This window comes from Biomphalaria glabrata, chromosome 2 (genome assembly GCF_947242115.1).
Source record: "Biomphalaria glabrata chromosome 2, xgBioGlab47.1, whole genome shotgun sequence".
Taxonomy (NCBI): Eukaryota; Metazoa; Mollusca; class Gastropoda; family Planorbidae; genus Biomphalaria; species Biomphalaria glabrata.
In genome coordinates, this window is record NC_074712.1 from 28002138 (window position 1) to 28022986 (window position 20849).

Below are 20849 nucleotides of genomic sequence, written 5' to 3' on the forward strand. Positions count from 1 at the left end.
ATTGTAATAGTCTATTTAGTATGCAATATCAGGTGACCGAGCCTCGCTCGGATGAATATTTTGTTAAAGAAGATTATATACCCGAAGTCATTTTGGGAATATTAATGTAATTACGAAAAACAACGATCGGGTAAAGACTATCAATCCGAAGAGTTACTTTTTCGTTCTGTTTGTTCTCATTGTAATTGTACATGGCGATTAGAATAGAAAGTCCCCCCCAACAGTAGGCCTATAGAAAACCACAGCTCACGTCTTAACGTTTTACATTGCTTCTTTCGCGTAAAACTATTACGCTAGTATAGGCTTGGAAGAAAGTCTTTGCAGTGTAACTTCAAAAATGGTTACTTTTTGACACTTAATATTGCAATTAATAGATTCATTATGGCTTTGAGATATTTTACACTTTACAGAAAACAATTAAAGACTTCTTGAGTGCTTTCACCAAAGATGCTTGCGCTTAATCATGGATATACGGTGGCAGGATCGCACTACAAACAGCGATGTCCTTGCCAACGCCGGTATGGACAGTATAGAGGGACTTCTTATGGTCCGACAGTTGCACTGGATAGGGCACGTGTCCCGTATGGGAGACGAACGTATGCCAAAGGCAGTCTTTTTTTGGTGAGCTAAAAGGTGGTCGACGAAACAGAGGCGCCCCACGGAAACGCTTCAAAGACCAGCTTAGGCATCAACCTATTTTTAGAATATTTCGCCCCCCCCCCTTCTAGTATTTTGGCCGATTTGGTAGGGTCGGGAGGGGGCGATGGCATCAATCCGCCCCCCCCCCCACCACCATCACCATAAACTTTCGAGTGGGGAGGGCGGTCCAATTTATTTGTAGAAATCACAGATTGCTTACAGAATCAATTAAATATCTATATGATTAAAACTTGTTATTGGTATTTTAACCGGTCTTTATATTATATCGTTTACCTGTTGGCCGATTGGAAGCGGTGGAGCGAATACCTCTACTGCCCTTCCCATCTAAACCCTTTGAGTGGGGGGGGGGGAGCGGTCCTACTTTTATGGAGAAATCATAGTATGTGAACAAAATAAGTCGAATATCTATATAATATAAACAGGTGGAAGTGCGATATATGCAATCACCTTCCCCCCATCGGACAACCAATACTTTTTCTTTTTGTATTATAGTAAGAAATTGCAAAATTAAAACATCTGTCACTAATATAATTTATATATGCTATAAAGTAAATTCCTATATCGAGTCGCAAAACCCCTATTCTTTAATGCAAAATGCAATCAATAGCAGAAATTATAAAAAGGAGCGAGGATTAATCGTTTTTATTTTACCACCATTCCCCTTTCCAGACAGAGTTTGTGTAATTTCACATGAATTTATCATAACTATTTTAAGAAAGACTTTGCTTTGGAAAAGTTATAATTCAAACGAACAAATCGGTTTTATTTGAAATGTATTAAGGGACTATACATTTATATTAGAATATTTTTCAACATTATTCAAAAGGCACTTTATAATAGAAAGAATAATGAGCTGTAGGTCAGGAGAATGCGTTACTGCATTGAAGAATGCCAGAAAACGCTTTTAGCGTCGCCCCGAACCTCACTGATGAATAATAAGCTGTAGATGTCAGGAGAATGCGTTTCTACAATGAAGAATGCAAGAAAACGCTTTTGGAGTCGGGGCGTCGCCCCGAACCCCACTAATAAATAATATGCTGTAGATATCAGGAGAATGCGTTTCAGCCGTGAAAAATGCAAGAAAACGCTTTTAGCGTCGGGGCTTTGCCCCGAACCCCACTGATAAATAATGAGCTGTAGATATCAGGGGAATGCGTCTCTGCTGTGAAAAATGCAAGAAAATGCTTTTGGGTGCCCCGAACTCCACTGAGGAAGCTTACAGCGCTCTCCCAGACCCCCAAGCCTGCAAGAGAAAGGCCTCAACATGACTGTTTTTTTTTTTTCGCCGAAGCTTGAGAAACCGTCATATCTTACCCTCATATAATATATATATCGGTATATATATATATATATATATATATATATATATATATATATATATATATATATATATATATATGTATGCTGTACGCACGTTTATGCATAGAGTTAGGGTTTACTGGGCGTTAGGGTTAGGGTTTGGAAAAAAATCGCCCCCCCCCAATCCAAAATTCTGGATCCGCCAGTGGTTCTCAGCCTGTGGGTCGCGACCCCATTGGGGGTCGAATGACCATTTGCCAGGGGTCGCCTGAGACCATCGGAAATTTAGGTTTTTCTTTAATTTTACATTACAATTTTACATTTAAATTATTTTTTTTTGGTCATATCCTACAAATCGAAACAAAGACATTTGTATCATTGATGGTATTCAAGTACAATCTAAAGTAGAAAGTAAAGGGATATTTCTCAGATTAGGTTTATATACAATAACTCCATAAACGATTGTGAAGCGTCTATTAAATGAAATAAAAATTGGGGGAGACATATTTAAAGACACGAACTTATTACCAGACGATACAGAGGGAACCTTTATGGAGTGTAATATCATCGCTTGAAGGTTGACATATTTTTCCATTGGTAGTTACTTCTTTTTTCAAATGCTTTGCTAAACTCCATTGCGGAATCGAACATTATTTCAATGGTGAAGATTTGAGCTCGTCTTGAGACTATTAATAGAAAATATGTATTAGCTAAAATAAAACTACCACCAGCATTAGATCAATAGCGATGCAGCTGAAAATTATTTACAATTCTGAATCAAGTGCGTGCTGACATCTCCCGTTCTATCTGAGATTGTTTTGTGCCTTCTTCTTCCATTTCCAACAACATTTCGTTGCGAAACAGTTTGCTAATTATAAAGTCTAAATTCAGAAATAGACTGAATGAAAGACTGATGCTGAAGATGACTATCGTTGAAATCTTGCAAAGTCTGTCCCTAGGATTCCTCAACTGGGAATCAGAAACACTTTCAACATTTGTAATGATGTTGGCTTGTTAGCAAATACTGTTGCAACAATATTTTTGTAGCAATAAAGTTTGCTCACTGTATCAACGACTGCAGGCTTACCGTTTTGCATGCCTAGAAATACATTTCAAATTGTGATTTAATTATGCAACTTGAATTTAATAAACATCCAATAGACCCATCTTGGTTGTGGGATTTGGCTTTTTAATGTGACATCTAAATGAGCGTAACAACAAAAGTAAGCGCCTTCTAAACAAAATAGAAACTCTTCATTTAACAGGTGAAAAGGGGCGAAAACAATGTGGCGTAATTGCCTAGCAGACTAACATTTACATTTATGACTTTCAGAAGTTAGTTTCGGATAAACTTCCTAAATCTTATGAATTGGTGTAAGTAATCCACGGGTTTCTAATAAAAAAGCATTATTCTTTATTTGATGTTTTTTGTTTGTTTCTTTTCTGTTATGTGGCCCGCGACGCGTATAATAGCTTTAGAACTGATTGAACCAAACTGAACCCGAACTATACTCGTCATTAAACCAATCTAAACTCTAACTTAAATCTGACCGAATCGAACCCGAACTATAAACGTTAGGCTCGAGTCCCATCTCTACTGAAAACACAAAATTACTTGTTATGTTATCGTGATCAAAGATAACACTATTTTTTGAAGATTTGATACGTTTGTGTAAAGCATAGAAACCAATAGTCTGAGTCTAGTAGTTCCCCTGTCAGTCCTTGTGATCGGATGAGAAAAAGATCATCTGTTTCTGTGGCCCACAGTTGACGAGGGTGTCATGTGGCCAGTACAACGACCAACCGCATTTACTTTTCCTCAACTAATGTCATGTACCCTATAGACCTGGGTGGACTCAAAGGCGCCCGAAGATCCCGAAATTAAAAATCCCAGTCTTCACTAGGATTCGAACCCGGGACCCCGCGTCAAGTAAAGTCCTATTACCTACATCGCTTCAAATTTGTTAAGCATGGATGTCTGGTTTTGAAAGTTTATCAGATTCAGTTTCGGTTTTAGGTCTGTCTAGGCGCTTGACACATCGTCTGCTAATATATTTCGCGTTTCTACCAAAAGAAGCCTACCAAAAATGCTGAAAAATAACCTTGTGTTAAATCTCATGTCAGAGATTCCGCCATCTAGAACGAGAGCCGAAATTTCGAATAACTCAACTGAAAATAATTAAAAATAATTGACTAAAAAAAAAAAAGAAACTAGTGTATGAAAATGAGAATATCACAGACTGAACTATATTAAGACACTTTTAATGGAGACGCGACGCTACTTATTTTTATTTTATTTTTCTAATTTATTCCTATTCATGATTCTTATTAGTTCATAAAAGTTTGTTCTCCTAATTCGTGGTCAGTAAAGTTGAAACTGTGCGATCGTTGTAGCTACAATAACCGATAAGAATGTCTAGTAATTGGGATGTCATTCATGTGTGACTTAAATTTAATGACACAATAAAACAATACAATGGTCATGCAATTAAAGTCCAAACGTAAACTTCAAGAAATGACAAATACATTGATTTATTGATACATACCATAATGCAATATTTGTATAGAAATAAATCAAAGCATGAAATCGATTCTTCTATAAAACTTACAAATGTTTTATTTTTAAAAAGTTCCATGAGATAAAACTAAAGAGAGATTCCTGCTTGGGCCTTTTTGTGTATCTGTTGTAATGAGAAGCGGGTCTATCTGAAGTAGACGCAACTTACCCATGCGAGGATTGGACGTTACAGTCATTTTCTAATTCATTGGGAATGAGAGATGTGCTCATCTTCGAGGACCAAGGAGGAGGTATATATATATGTAATGAGTCCCTCATTTGTCAGGTCATTAACTCCCAGACTATAACATTAGCAGAACAAATAATTAGCTGCAGTCATGACAGATGAACAGCTGCACATAATTGTATCGATGCCACCAAAATTGTTTTGCTGACACTTGATCTAAACCATTGACAGGAGCCATCGTTTTCGAGTGTTCACCGTCATTGTACATTTATTAGAACTTTTAATAATTATGTTTAGCACCGCCTCTTTTGTTTTTAAACCACTTGCTATTTTACCGTGCTTTGTGAATGTCATGGAATATTGGCGTATGTTCTAGAAGGAAAATTGAAGTTTTTAATTGTTCATTTCTCATTTAGAACTCTTAAGATCTAGTTTAGACCTAGATCTACTTCTTGATCTTAAACCTAGATGTAATTTGTATACGATTTACTTTAAACAATAAACTTAAAGCAATTTTAAATGTAGTAAATTACTCAGTTATCGGTAAACTACTTCTGATTACAAGTTTTTTTTCATTGAATAATTCCAATGATAGGCCTACAAAAATTCCCAATCGCGGTAGTCCTTTCAAAACCGATGTTAGCTCTAGATCTAAGTCTAGTTCTTGAGCCAAATCTACATTTATTATTATTACTTTGAAGATTATGACGGTCAAACTAACGTTTTCCCCTTATGTCCAACGAGCTAGTCATTATTTTTTAAGTGATATACATCAAGTGTTAAAATGTGTAGAAAATTCGTTAGAGCCGTTTTTAAGATCAGTATCCAGGTTTCGCCCTCAATGAAGTTATGACTTGACTAGAGGTATCGTAACAATAGAAAAATTATAATTAAAAGTGTAAATAATAAACGAAAAGGTAATTCCTTTATTATAAAGCTGACCAATCTTTGGAAGTGCGATTTTTTTTCCTCTTAGTAATGAACGCTAGATTTAAAAATAGTAACATTTTTGATACCGATCTTATTGCCCCCCCCCCATCCCACCAAAAAATCTGGCTAACCGAATGTATAAATCCACTTGATACAATTCTAATGATAGGTCTATAGGTTCGGACTATGAAGACGTCATCCTCTGTCCCTTGACGTTCACCGCAGGGTTGCTGTGACATTCGATGAACCCAATTCCTCCACTTTTATCGGTCAGGTTAAATCTGAAGCGTGAAGTTCAAGACGTCCCCCAGAACGATTCCTTGATATTAAAAACTTTGCTCTCGATGAGTGATAACACAGGTCGAGTCAATTTCAGTTCCTCATTTTATTCATTTTGTGGCACTTAATAGTTGATTTTCTATGTGGATCCTATTTCAAAAACGTGGTTATAGGTTGATTAGTTCTTGGCTTTACCATGTCATTATAAAATGATTTGATAGAAGAGACACATTTTAAATAACGATAGGCCTAAACGTTTGTTTTTTTCACACATTTATAAAGCCTACTGGAGTGATCGTTAAATGAACTTGTGTGTTACCCGTGCTTGTAATCGTGCTAGTATTTGTAATCGTGTTCGCATTATCGTAGTCTGTGAATCGTGACCAGTCTGTACTGTGTTATTGTGTGTATCAGTCGTGTTTTATTGAAATAAAGCCTTGTTTCTAAGGTTATGAATTGACTTAGTATATTACAATTTATTTCAATAAAACCATTCTTAAATGGACAAGTTTTTGCGTCCCAATAGACTGGATGCTGATCCTAGTTCAACTAATGCTTCAGTTACATGGAAACATTGGATTTCTTGTTTTGACAGATTCGCAACGAAGGTAGGGGCTAGTGAAAGCGAACAGTTTGACCTGCTATGCAACTTTGTGTCTCCATCCTTATATCAGTACATTTCTACCTGTTCTAAATACTCAGAAGCAAAATCTATTCTTGAGAATTTATTTGTGAAGGCCCCTAATGAAACATTGGCCAGACATTTGCTTGCAACTTGCAAACAAGAAGTCGATCAAAGTCTTGATCAATTTGTACACAAGCTGAGAGTGATGGCCAGAGATTGTCAGTTCCGAGCTGTCAGTGCTGACAAAAATGAAGAGGACGCCATTCGCGATGCCTTTGTTAGCGGCATGCGTTCGAGTGTAATTAGACAGAGGCTACTTGAGAAAAGATCCCTTGACTTGAAAATGGCTTTAGATATTGCCAAGACTCTCGACATGGCCCAAAAAGAATCCAGTTCGTTTAGTACTCCGTCTCAATTGGTAGAGTCATCCCTTTCGTCATTGGCAATCTCAACCGAAGAAATGGTGGACTCAGAAACAATCGCAACAGTGAATACTAAATGTTTCTTTTGCGGAGGTAGTCGGCATCTCAGAGCGAAATGCCCTGCCAAAGACTGCATGTGTCATTCGTGCGGGAAAAATGGACATTTATCGAAGGTTTGCAGGTCTCACAACACTCCTATAACCAAAACAAAAGTCAAAACATCTCCTAGCCACGAGATTAAAAGACAATCTTGTAAAGATTGTAGCTGCATTAAGGACTCTACACATCTAACATCACTAATTGCTACTTCGTCTGTACCTGGTTTAACTAAATCAACAGTACACATCTCTGTAAATGGCGTGAACCTAAAAGCCCTAATTGATACAGGTAGCGGGGAAAGCTACATTTCTTCAAACATACCAAGAGAGTACGATTGGTCAGTGACACGTTCAAAGCACAAAATTTCTATGGCGTCATCTCAACTGTCAAGCGTCACAAGAGGCCACACGTTTGCATCGCTAAAATACAAAGGGGAAGTTTACAATCAATTCAAACTTTCGTTACTAGATGAACTTTGCACTGATGTAGTGCTTGGGTTAGATTTCCTTGCATTACACAAAGAACTGATAATTCCATTCAACGGTGGTCGACCTGCATTTCATGTCTGCTCGCTCAATGCTGTTAAGGTAGAGGCACCACAATTGTTTGCAAATTTATCCCCTGATTGCAGACCTATAGCTACTAAATCTCGTCGTTACTCCTTCCAAGACACACAATTTATTAAAGCTGAAGTTGAGAAATTGATACGAAACGGTATCATTGAACCTTCCAAATCACCTTGGAGAGCTCAAGTCCTTGTCACGACCAATGAGCGGCACAAAAAGCGAATGGTCGTTGATTATAGCCAAACTATAAATAGATTTACTTACCTGGACGCTTACCCCATGCCTAGAGTGGATGAAATGGTGGAGAAAATTTCCAGGTATGAAATCTTTAGCACATTGGATCTGGAGAGTGCTTATCACCAAATACCTATCCAACAGAGCGAAAAAAAATACACAGCCTTCGAAGCTTGTGGTAAACTCTACCAGTTTTGCAGAATACCCTTTGGGGTCACTAACGGTGTAGCTTGCTTCCAGAAAACCATAGACACTATTATAGCAAAAGAAAAGTTGTCTGACACGTTTGCCTATGTCGACAATGTAACAATATGTGGTACAGATGTAGACTCCCATAACAAAAATCTGTTGCATTTTCAGAAGGTAGCTCTGGAATACGGAATAACTTTCAACGAAAGTAAAAGTGTATTTGCTACTAAGAAGGTAAAGCTTCTTGGATATGAAATATCCAAAGGGCATTTAAAGCCGGACCCTGATAGATTTCAAGCTCTGCGAGATTTGCCACCTCCAAAAGATCTGAAGTCTCAGAAAAGGATTGTAGGACTTTTGGCATATTATGCTCACTGGATACCAAATTTCTCCGACAAAATGTATCCTATAATGAAAAATCAAATTTTTCCTGTACCTACAGAAGTAAAAACAGCGTTGGAAGACTTGAAAGAAGAATTGCAGAAAGCAGCAATTTTCACCATAAAGTATGACCATCCTCTAATTGTGGAAACTGACGCTTCTGACATCGCAGTAGCTGCCACTTTAAATCAGGAGGGAAGACCTATTGCATTCTTCTCTAGAACTCTTTCACCTACTGAAAGGCATCAGTCTGCCATAGAGAAAGAAGCCACTGCAATAATTGAAGCCATACGCAAATGGAAGCATTATTTGTGTGGCAATCATTTTACGCTTATTACGGACCAGCGGTCTATTTCATACATATTTAAAGACACTCATGACAAGAAAATTAAAAACGATAAGATACAAAGGTGGAAATTGGAACTGGCAAACTTCAAGTTTGATATACAGTATAGACCTGGGAACGCCAACACAGCAGCAGACACCTTGTCTAGAGGGCACTGTGCAACCATGACGAAACAAAGTAGCCTGAAGACGTACCATGACTACCTGTGTCATCCAGGTGTCACTAGACTTCTACATTATGTCAGGTCAAAGAACTTACCCTTCTCGGTTGAAGAGGTCAGACAGACCATTCAACAATGCAGAACCTGCAATAGAATTAAACCGCAATTCTATAAGGAATTTGCAGGTACGCTCATCAAGGCCACACAGCCGTTTGAAAGAATAAGTGTTGACTTTAAAGGTCCTTTGCCATCAGCTACTCGCAACAAGTATTTGTTAACAATGATTGACGAATATTCTCGGTTTCCATTCGCTTTTCCCTGTCCTGATATGACTTCTAAGACAGTAATAAAGTGCTTCGACCAGTTATTTTTCCTCTTTGGAACACCCAGTTACATCCACTCTGATCGTGGCACATCATTTATGTCCACAGAAACTACAGAATATCTACATTCTAAGGGCATAGCCACTAGCAGGACAACGCCCTATAATGCCAAAGGAAATGGGCAAATTGAAAAGTTGAATAAAACATTGTGGCAGGCTATTTTATTAGCATTGGACTCAGGGAAGTTGGAACTATCACAGTGGGAATCTGTGTTGCCCCAGGCACTTCACTCAATTCGATCATTACTGTGTACTTCTACTAATGAAACTCCACACGAACGGATCTTCAAATTCAACAGAAGATCGCCAACGGGAACATCCTTGCCTACTTGGCTACAGAACCCAGGCAAAGTATTACTAAAATCCCCTGTAAGATCTTCAAAATTTGACCCATTGGTACAAGAGGTTGAACTTATTAGCTGCAACCCACAGTACGCCCATATACGATTTCCAAACGGCCGGGAGGAGACAGTGTCGCTTAGGCACCTGGCGCCAAAGGAAAGTTCCACGAACGACTATTTCGAACCAGAGAACGGTATTCTGCCTCAAGAGGTCGGTGACTCTTTGGATCTCTCACCAGGGAGTCGCTACGTGCCTGAAACTATCAGTAATTCACAGAGTCCCACCCCAATGATGTACAACCAGCCAGAAGTCATCAGTGACTCACAGGGGAGCCACCCAATGCCAGAGGCCAATATTGACTCGAGTCCCGTACAGGACAGTTACGACTTGCAAGGAGAAAAGTCTACGCCAGAGATACCTCCGGATCCTTCCCTTCATACGCATGGTTATAACCTAAGACCCAGAAAGAAATAAAGGAGGGGTGAATGGAGTGATCGTTAAATGAACTTGTGTGTTACCCGTGCTTGTAATCGTGCTAGTATTTGTAATCGTGTTCGCATTATCGTAGTCTGTGAATCGTGACCAGTCTGTACTGTGTTATTGTGTGTATCAGTCGTGTTTTATTGAAATAAAGCCTTGTTTCTAAGGTTATGAATTGACTTAGTATATTACACCTACCAACTTGAGGAGTTTTACATTCTATTTTACACCCATGTAGAGGAGGATTTTGTGTAATCATAGACTTCCTACAGGTTTATATTAATTACAATACATTCTTGATACCGCTTCATGATTGAATTTTAGAAACATCGATTTAAGAAAAAAGAAACACCACGGAGTATCCTAGTTCTTTTGAGCAAGTAAAATAGTCGCGAGTGTTTTGTAGAAGTGAAAGTACTGTAGATATTTGAGTTAGCTAAATAGATTCTAAGGTTATTTGCATCACTGTAGTATTAAATACATTCTATTTATAAGCCTTTATTTCTTTGTGATGGTCATGAAAAAAACGCTTGGGGCGCCAATAAAGTACCTTGCCCAGGGTGCACGTTTTTCTCACTACACCTCTGACCTAGACATTTAAAATATCTAATAATACATAATCGAAGTCATGTCACCTGGGTGTCATCTTACTATAATAGTGTTACATTCAAATTCAGGAGTACATTGCTACCTCATGTACAATAGCGCGAGAATGAACAATACTGGCTTTGTGTTGATTCCTTTTGTAATCTTGTTTGGATTGTAAAAATGTAGTCGTCATAAACAAAAATGAATCTCATTAAATATTACACGAGTTCGTCATGTCTTCATTTAGTTATTCTTGGCAAGAAGCAGTCATTTTATTTGCCGACTACTTGGGTTTGTTCTCTCTGACTGAGTTTTGGCAGACGTGGCGATGATGTCCCCTTTGTTCCGTAAGCCACGATATAATTTGAGAACCTTGCTATTGGCAGTGTAGGACAAGAAGATGAACAATCCTTGGAGGCCATTTAAAATGATAGACACAAACCTGGAACAACAATGAACACAATTTTTAAAATGTGAACTCATTACTACCATTGCCGCATCGGCAAGACGATTGTTCATTAAACTATCGTCATTTATATTCCGACTATTGACGTACTTGGATGTTTGTCAATGTGACTATCTATCACTTGTTGTAATGTCCTAGTAGAACTACGTTTGCCCATGCCAGAAGATATGTGAACTTAACTTTTCTTTTACTCTTAGCTTTTTATTCCCGTTGAATGTCAGTCTTTTGCCTGACATTATACCCAGAGATGTTACTAAATTGCTGCAGAGGGTAGACAGTCCCGGGTGACACCCACCTGTGTTTATCTACATTTAAAATATAGATCTTATGGGGTCGAGCGTATGCCAAAAGCAGTCCTTTTTGGTGAGTTGAAATTTGAAATGCGGTTGACGTAACAGAGGTGCCCCACGAAAACCTATAAGGACCAGCTTAGGCGCCAACTTGCTTTAACTGACATAGAAGAGAGCACTTGACTGCAGGCGTCTTCGGAATGAGACAGCTGGAAGTCACAAACCAAGGTCGCGGAGTACACTTTTGGGGCAAAAATAAAATTATGTGCCGAAAACAGACATACACGGCGAAAACAGAATCTAAATCTATTACTGGATGTAGTATATTGGTCGAGGCTGGGGGTGCATATTCACGGGAAATACTGCGTTCCTCATTAATTTTCGAACTCGTCTTAACATTATATAAACCTTTACATACATAATATTTTTGATACAAATATTTTAGATAAAAATTCGATCAAAATTTCCAAAACGTTACGTCATAATTAACATCCCCAGCAAAACGTTAAACCATAGCTCCAACTATGTACCAGCGGTATGCACCACACTGTTCTACAAAACTTTGTCATTGAAACTATTGAAGTGGTGGCTAGCTCTAATCCTATTGTGCAGTGCTGAAGACGTTTTACATTAACTCGGACGACTCCCGTTGTTTGTTTTTCTAGCTGTATTTGATCAGATCCACGATAGTGTCACACTAGAAGAAGGAGAAGAGTTATTGGTATACAAAACATGGATATGTAGTTCAGAGTCAAAAATTAGGAGATCATTTGACAAAGTTTATTAGAACAAGGTGTAGTAGCCAATAAGACAACTTATTCAAAGCTAAATCTATGTAACTTTCTGTATAGTTAAAAACAAAATTCGTTCTTTTTGTTTATGTTTTATCTGTATTCACAGAATGTCTACCAACCTTTAAGTGTGACTGTGACTGGACTCAAATCTAGCCATTATAAATGTAATATAGATGTGATTCTACATTAAAAAGACACACATACATGAAACAGACAACATATTAAGTACACATGATCCGCATGGGGTAAACAAGTATGAGTCAAACTTCGGGTCGCTTGAAAAGTCAAAGTCAATGGTCAATCTCGTAACTCGCCAGGACTCCGAGTCTTACGATGAATACTAAGATACTCTGCAAACAAAACTTAGCATCTGGTGCATCAATGGACCAGCGTTGTGAACAGTGAACAAGTCATTGTATACCTAGCAGTGATAATGACAGTAAGATAAGAAGCGACCAGACAACGTGCAAGGTTATACAGAAATAAAAATATGTTCACTCACATTTAAAACATCAGCAAACCGAGATACAAGATTCGCTACCTTTAGTTGCTTTTATAAAGGTTATTTTGAAATTGTTTCCCTTACATTGGCTATTCGCTTCCTCCTTTTTTCTATATCTACTCAATGATTTATTCATAAACCTGTCGAAAATATTTTATAACATTAATTTTTGTCCTTTGCTTGTTTCCCTTGGTTTGATGAGATGTTGAATAGTAAAAGAAAGCAACAAAAGAAAAATGACCCAGAAGAGATAGTTTAGCAAATTACGTGCGTGTCTCCGTTTGGTATGTGTAGATTTTTGTGGTATACCCATTTCTTAACAAATATATGCGTCATAAGACAGGTTTCTGATAATCTGAATAAATTTGGCTAAACTGGACATATAAAAAACAGCAAACGTGTAGCTGTAAAACCTGTTATAAATGATGGCCTCCATAAAAAAAAAAGTTCAAATAAAATAAATTATTTTAGTCCTCAAAAAAAAAATTAATTTGGCAGTTACCTCAAAAAGTCTTGATTAATGGCTACAGCTAATATGTCCAAAAGCCAAAATGATCCAGTCATGCTTGAAAGTTTAATATAGACGTCAATATTCTCATGACCTTCCTTCCTCAAGGCGTCCTTGGAAACCAGTTGACCAACTCTACGTACTTGTACTACGGTTAGGGTAAAGCAAATTATGTTACAGAAGATAATCAGGGATGAAGGTCCAACCATGGCCAAGCCTGCAGAATAAGTTTTAACATTTGGTTCATTTAAGTAAATAAATAAATATATGGAAAATTTATTGTTGTTTTTTAATAAATGAAAAATTATACAAATATTTATAAAAAGTGGCATAAATAAATAATTCTTTATGAAACTGATGAGTCTTTGAAAGAGCTTCTTCTTTGCTTTCTATATCTTTCTATAACTAATGAATCATATGAATGACCATAGATAAGAAATAATTAAGTCAAAACGAAATGAAAACAGACATACATATTTAATAAGGCGAATAAGATTCTAATAAATATGGGTGTATATATCCTATACTCGTTACTAGCAATTGTAAGTGTAGAATCCTATACTCAAATACGAGCAATTCGTGACAGACATCAGTGTCACATCAGTACTAGTGGATATTTGCAAATCATCTAGCCGAGGAGGAGTCAATGTACATTTATAGATGAAATCATTCATTGGATATTAATAGGAAAAATTCCACTTCGTCACACGGCCTAAGACTAAAAAATTGACTCAGCACGAGAGAGTTGACGAGGGTTATTAAACATCTGCGAATGTCTGCTAATGAAGTCTTATGGCATTTCATTTAATGAAATCCTCTCGAAAAATAACAAATGGGGAAAAAAAACTTCCAACTACGTCACATGGCCTAGTTAGACTACATTTTTGTTAATGAGGTTAAATAGTCTGTCGCAAAAAAATTCTTATAGCATTTCATTTTAAAAAAACATTAAAAATAAAGTCAAAGGAAAAAAGAACTTTTAACTTTTTCACACAGCCCAGCTTGAGACCATTCATTGCACTAGGCCTAGACACTGACATGCAACGTGGCAACCTGTGGACAGTGGAGACGTATACTTCGTTGCCACGCTATTGGTCTCCACTACCCACAGTTTGCTATGTTGCATGTCAGTGTCTAGGCCTTCTAGAACAATGGGTCTCGCTTAGTTACACTAACAAGAATTGACGAGGGTTGATACACATTGGCGTACGAGTTCTTATAGCATTTCATTTAAAGAAATCAGTCCGAATAACTTCAAAGCACCCAAAAAAATGCAACTTTCCAGTACGTCATACGACCTAGCTAGACCAAATTAATAACTTTTTCAACACGAGACAAACAAAAATTAAAATTACTATTTTAAAAGACAATACCTCCATTGTAGAAGTTAAAGAGCAATTTAAAAAAACAACAACTAATGAATGTTAAATTAAAAAACAATGGAACATCGTCCACTCTCCCCACCCCCGAACAAGAGAAAGAGTCCTGGGTAAGTGAATGCATAGGTCTACTACTTATTATAATAGTCCAATGATAGACATTTACATTTAGACTAAGAAGACAATGTGCACAATTTTCATGAACATTAATTTATTCCACTCTTGAAGCAATAATGCCTTACATTCGGAAATTCCCGAACGCGATAGTCTTTTCAAAACCGATGTTGGCTCTAGATTTAGAACAAATAGATTTCTTTTTTTTTTCTTTTTTAAAACTTACAACAAACTAAAGTTTTGTCAGTGTGGTCAACGAGCTACTCTTTGTTTTCTCAGTGTGGCCAACGAGCTACTATTTGTTTTCTCAGTGTGGTCAAGGAGCTACTCTTTGTTTTCTCAGTGTGGTCAACGAGCTACTATTTGTTTTCTCAGTGTGGTCAACGAGCTACTCTTTGTTTTCTCAATGTGGTCAACGAGCTACTATTTGTTTTCTCAGTGTGGCCAAGGAGCTACTATTTGTTTTCTCAGTGTGGCCAACGAGCTACTATTTGTTTTCTCAGTGTGGTCAACGAGTTACTATTTGTTTTCTCAGTGTGGCCAAGGAGCTACTATTTGTTTTCTCAATGTGGCCAACGAGCTACTATTTGTTTTCTCAGTGTGGCCAACGAGCTACTATTTGTTTTCTCAGTGTGGCCAAGGAGCTACTATTTGTTTTCTCAGTGTGGCCAACGAGCTACTATTTGTTTTCTCAGTGTGGCCAAGGAGCTACTATTTGTTTTCTCAGTGTGGCCAAGGAGCTACTATTTGTTTTCTCAGTGTGGCCAAGGAGCTACTATTTGTTTTCTCAGTGTGGCCAAGGAGCTACTATTTGTTTTCTCAGTGTGGCCAACGAGCTACTCAGTGTGGCCAAGGAGCTACTATTTGTTTTCTCAGTGTGGCCAACGAGCTACTCAGTGTGGCCAAGGAGCTACTATTTGTTTTCTCAGTGTGGCCAACGAGCTACTCAGTGTGGCCAAGGAGCTACTATTTGTTTTCTCAGTGTGGCCAACGAGCTACTCAGTGTGGCCAAGCAGCTACTATTTGTTTTCTCAGTGTGGCCAACGAGCTACTCAGTGTGGCCAAGGAGCTACTATTTGTTTTCTCAGTGTGGCCAACGAGCTACTCAGTGTGGCCAAGGAGCTACTCTTTGTTTTCTCAGCAATTTTCATCAACTGTTGAATGTCTAGGAAAAACGTTAGAGCCGATTTTGAGATTCGTGGCCACACGACCAGACAGCCCCATCAAGTTCGCCAAATACGTTCATGAAATAGAAGACAATTTTTACAGGGTGGCGGGATGCGGGGAAAATGTTTATTATATATGAAATATAATAGAATAGAGTCAGGGGCGGACTGGGTATCAAAACGGGCCCGGGCATTACCATATAAACCGGCCCACAATTGTCATGTCATATATTTTCGGTGTGTGTGGGGGGATTTTAAACATCTCCGCAATTTATATATATATTAGTGTGTGTCTATATGTAATTAATCTTCATTACATTCTTATCTTTCATTCTTTCAAACGTTTTTTCTACCCTAGAATACTCCCTATAATTAGTGAAAGGCAGTATACACCGCCAAGGGACAGCTAGGGAATCTGGGGGAGCGCTGTAAGCATTATTTACGTTATTTTAAGTTTTAAAAAATGCATATTTTGAGGTATCTACAGTGCAATTAGCCTGCTATTGTTCCGCTAAAAAAATCAAAAACTAAATCTTCTATTCAGTGGAGTCCAGCGACTGGTAGAAAAAGGTAAAATGCTTTAGTTTTTGTATTGGAATTGGGGGGGGGGGGGGAACCACAAAATCCCTTTTGTCTACGCTCATGAAATTTGGTGTCTGTAGTTTGCTTGAGTTGACTGCAATGGGGAAGTAAGTAAAGTTTCTCTTTCAGACAATGAGATCTGAGGCCGGTGATGGTTTGAACTCCTCCCCTCTCGGCTACGCCCATGTGTTTTAACATAGGTGTAAGCCTAATTCTATTCAAAATATATAAAGTTTGATAACGCATCGAAAACTGGATGTATGCTTTCATAGGCTTACATAATGTATTTTATTTATACATGTATGTAGTCTGAAAACTATAAACACTACAATAGCAGCCTTAATGAGTTTCAAACATTTTGATATTACTTATAGATTACAGACGTTTCTTCAAAAAAATAAAAATAATTAGGTCCTACGCATTTCATGTGTCAATCTAGTCATGCATGTTGATCTGTGACTTAAAATATGCTAAGTCATTGGTTTTCCTGGCTGACTCAGGCAACCCATTCCTTTAAAGTGATATCACCACAAATACAAAACTAGGGGTCTATCGAGCCGTCGTCCTCCCTACATTGCTCTATGACTCAGAAACATGGATAGTGTACAGTTAACATGCAAAGAAACTGAATCACTACCACGACATGTCTGTGAAAAATACTGAATGTCAAATGGCAAGACAAAATACCAGATAATGAAGTCCTTCAAAGAGCGGGTCTGCAAAGCATCCACACAATCCTGATGCAGTCCCAGATGCGATGGGCAGGACACGTATGCAGAATGGAAGACCACCGTATCCCTAAACGACTCTTGTATGTTTAACTTAGCGAAGGAAAGCGCTCGCAAGGTGGTCAAAGAAAGCGCTTCAGGGACACCCTCAAAGCTTCTCTGAAGGGGTTCAGCATAGACCCAGCCACCTGGGAGACAGAGGCACATGACAGAGCATCATGACGTCGCGCTGTGAAAACCGGCGCACAGGTTGCTGAGGAAAAGAGAACAAAGCTGGCAGAAGAAAAACGCCATAGAAGAAAAGCAAGGCCAATGACACTAGCTCCAGCTGGAATAACCTGCCTAGTGTGCGGCCGAACATTCCGGGCTCACATAGGTCTCACCAGCCACACGAGGAGACATAAAACCCCAGTGCAAAGCCCTCAGCCCCCTGGATGACAAAGTGGTCATAATCGAACTACGATGGACGAACTATATAAATTCCTTTACAAGATAAGAGAAAGCAGAACGGTTAGAGAGGTACTTCTAAATGTGAAAAGCTCTTGCTTCGTCCTAGTACATTCTCAAAAACGCGATTTGTATATGAATATATTATTTAAAATATAAATGATTCTAAATCTCCTTTCATTAAATATCGGATGTGACAGCGCTATATAAATTATTGTAATAATTTTCATCATCAATGACTTCATACTAAGCATAAGTTTGCCATTAATCATATAATCATAACGGTAGAAGTATATATTTCGATCTAGATTTATGTTTTAATCTAATAATTTTTTTTGTAAGCCTTAAGTGTAGTATTTTTAGATCTATGTTATTACAAATAAACAACAAGAAACTTACTTTTTTTCTTTTCAAATGGCAGAAAGTAGAACTTTATACGGTTATACCCATATTGAGCAATGAATAAGTTGAGTGGTTTGCTATTTCGCGGCTGTGTGTATGTGTTTAAGTTAACTTCTATTAAGTTTTGTTAACTAGCTAATAGTCTCCCCTTTTGACTCATTATATCAATGTTTTCTAACTTAACCTCTTTTTCGTTAACTTTCAATGGAACCATAAAAAAAAACGGGTGAGGGAAGGAGTAAAACAAAAATAGGAGTGCCATCAAAGGCCCATGTCGACCAGCAAAATGATCAGGCCAAACAGTCTTGAAGACATCAAAGTAGTGCTGAAGGCCATGCCGCTCATGCATAGCAGAAAGTACGGTCTAACGTTTTACAAATGATAACACGTACAGTGTATAGTGTAATTCTTAAATTTTATTCTTGTTGAATTTCAAACAAAATTAATGGTAATAATAATTAAAAACAACAAAAAAAAAAAAAAAAAAAAAAACAAGAAGATAACGTGTTCGGGCCTTTGTGTCTTGCTGCTGTCACTTTTTTTTTAAGTTTTCTGCATTTAATTTTTTTTTCTTTGGTCGCGACCAGACCGGCCCATTTGGTACCGGCCCACCGGGCATTTGCCCGTTTGCCCATATAGCCAGTCCGCCCCTGAATAGAGTGGAAAAACACCATATTTTATAATTAACATTAGAACCTTTCGCGCTAAATTGGCTGCACCTAAACAGCCAGTGCCAAAACGTCGCGCACCCTCATGATTATGTTTAGGCTTCTATCACTTAAGTTCCTGCGTGAAATCTAGAAACATTTATGCAAAGATTTTGTTCTCGATCTTCGTTAGGTGCGAAATTTTAAGCTTTCATCTCTTCTACGATAAATGTTGCCACATTTTTAGCGTACAAAGCATGTATTTTCAAGTATTTCGTAACAAAGTAAAATGCCGCACTTTCTCGGCTCAATTGGAAGACATTTTAGAGGCGAAAAAAAAAAGGAGAGGGGGAGAACAAGTAGTATTCACCCGTCACTAAATAGCAGGGTCGCACTTAACCATTGTGACCAAGAAGTCAGGGAAATAGAACAAGTAATCTAGTCTGTATTCATCCGTCACTAAATAGCACGGCCGAATTTAACCATTTTGGGGCCCTATGCGAAACGTATTACGCGGGGCCAATTTTGGTTTATGATACGGATGATAAGTGAAATTTAAGAATTTGTATTAGAAAATATTTTCGTCTTTACATTTTATTCATTCTTCACTACGTACAGAATTACTTTACGATCCTTGTGTGTATCGAAGTCATACAGTATATCATAAGAATTGTTTCCTACATAGATCACGCTCAATAGCAAGAATTACAAAATGTTTCTATCTACGAGAATTGTTGACCTCAAGTATTCTTCATTAGCTTCTTTCACTAGATTCCACAATTACGGGTATTGCATAATGCCGTTTTTTTTTATGCGCGTGGGATTGGCGTTTTCCATATTGAATGACAGCCCAAAATGACAATTTTTGTCTATATATTTTAGGAATTTGTATGAGTTTTCTAAAGATTTTAATAATTTCAGGATATTTCCAGGAGTATTTCTTATATTTTTCAAATTCAGGAGATTTCCAGGAGCTCCTGGTAAATCGACAGGAGGCAGCGGAAAATCTATTAAAAGTTATAAAATCCTATGAAAGTGCGGGGCCCACTGCGGTCGCATAAGTTGCAGTGGCCTAAGGCCGCCCTGCGAAATAGCAGCGTATGCCGGTCGACTAGTAATTTATATGCTACTAGATCTCAAGAAAGAAGGCGAGGTGGCTGAGTGGTAAAGCGCTTGGCTTCCGAATCGAGGTCCTGGTGAAGACGGGAATTTTATTTTCAGCATATTTTGAATACACCCAGCTCTAATGGGTACCTGACATTAGTTGGGGAAAAGTAAAGGCGGTTGGTCGTTGTGCTGACTTTAAGACACCCTCGTTAACCGTGGGCCACAGAAACAGATGACCTTTACATCATCTGCCCTATAGATAGCCAGGTCTAAAATTACTTTTAAGATCTCAAGAAAACATCAACAAAATTCAGGGTAGTCTACACGGCTTCTATTGGAATATATTGAAAGAACACTTCAAACATGAAGAGTGGGTAGGCGCTGTCACCAAATATATTTCATTCCGAGAACGCATGTGCATGGGCACCACGAATATTAAAATATATTCGATCAACAAGCCATGGAGCAACACACTAATTAAACGAGACGTAAACACAAAGAAAAAAAAACATTTATTAGTGACGACGACATACGGACACAAAAAATATTTGTAACAACAGAAATTTAGATGACTGAAATTGAGTCAATGTGTAGTGGTAAATATTTTGTTGTTCTCACCTATTAAAAATGTTGTATCCAAATAACACCTGTAAAGCCCATATCCTATTGTCCTAGCACTGGACACAAAGTAGTTGGAAATAACCACACTGGTCACGACGATGGAAGGGAAGATGATGGACAAGAACACTCGCTTCAACAAACTAACTGCCCCGTTGCTGGACACTGTCCTATTCTTGGCCGTAAACACTCTGAACATGCGAAAACTGCAAATGAATGTCCACGTGAAAGTCCACAGCCAGGCGAAATGAAACATAAGACCTAGAGCTGTACACAGTGGGCTAGGTGCTGACCTACAATGAAATAAAAAGACTAATTAACTTATGGTACCGTAACTATTTAAATATTTTAGCACACTAACATACTAACCATT

The 20849-nt window shown here is 38.0% G+C and overlaps 1 protein-coding gene across 4 annotated transcripts in view; it reads right to left on the minus strand.

Moving 5' to 3' along the window:
* Positions 1 to 4466: 4466 nt before the first annotated feature.
* Positions 4467 to 20849, minus strand: part of LOC106052488 (adhesion G protein-coupled receptor E3-like) — a 28999-nt gene continuing 12616 nt past the window's right edge. For 2 of the 4 annotated variants that reach the window (XR_008776519.1, XR_008776520.1), the window contains exons 6-9: positions 20477 to 20769; positions 13281 to 13503; positions 10333 to 11168; positions 4467 to 6195 (exon numbers count right to left, since the gene is read on the minus strand). Coding sequence is in view for 2 of the 4 variants with exons in the window: in XM_056019800.1 (XP_055875775.1) it covers positions 10994 to 11168; positions 13281 to 13503; positions 20477 to 20769 (691 nt within the window). In the remaining 2 variants the exon portion in view is untranslated. The other 2 variants (XM_056019800.1, XM_056019802.1) reach the window with 2 other exon arrangements.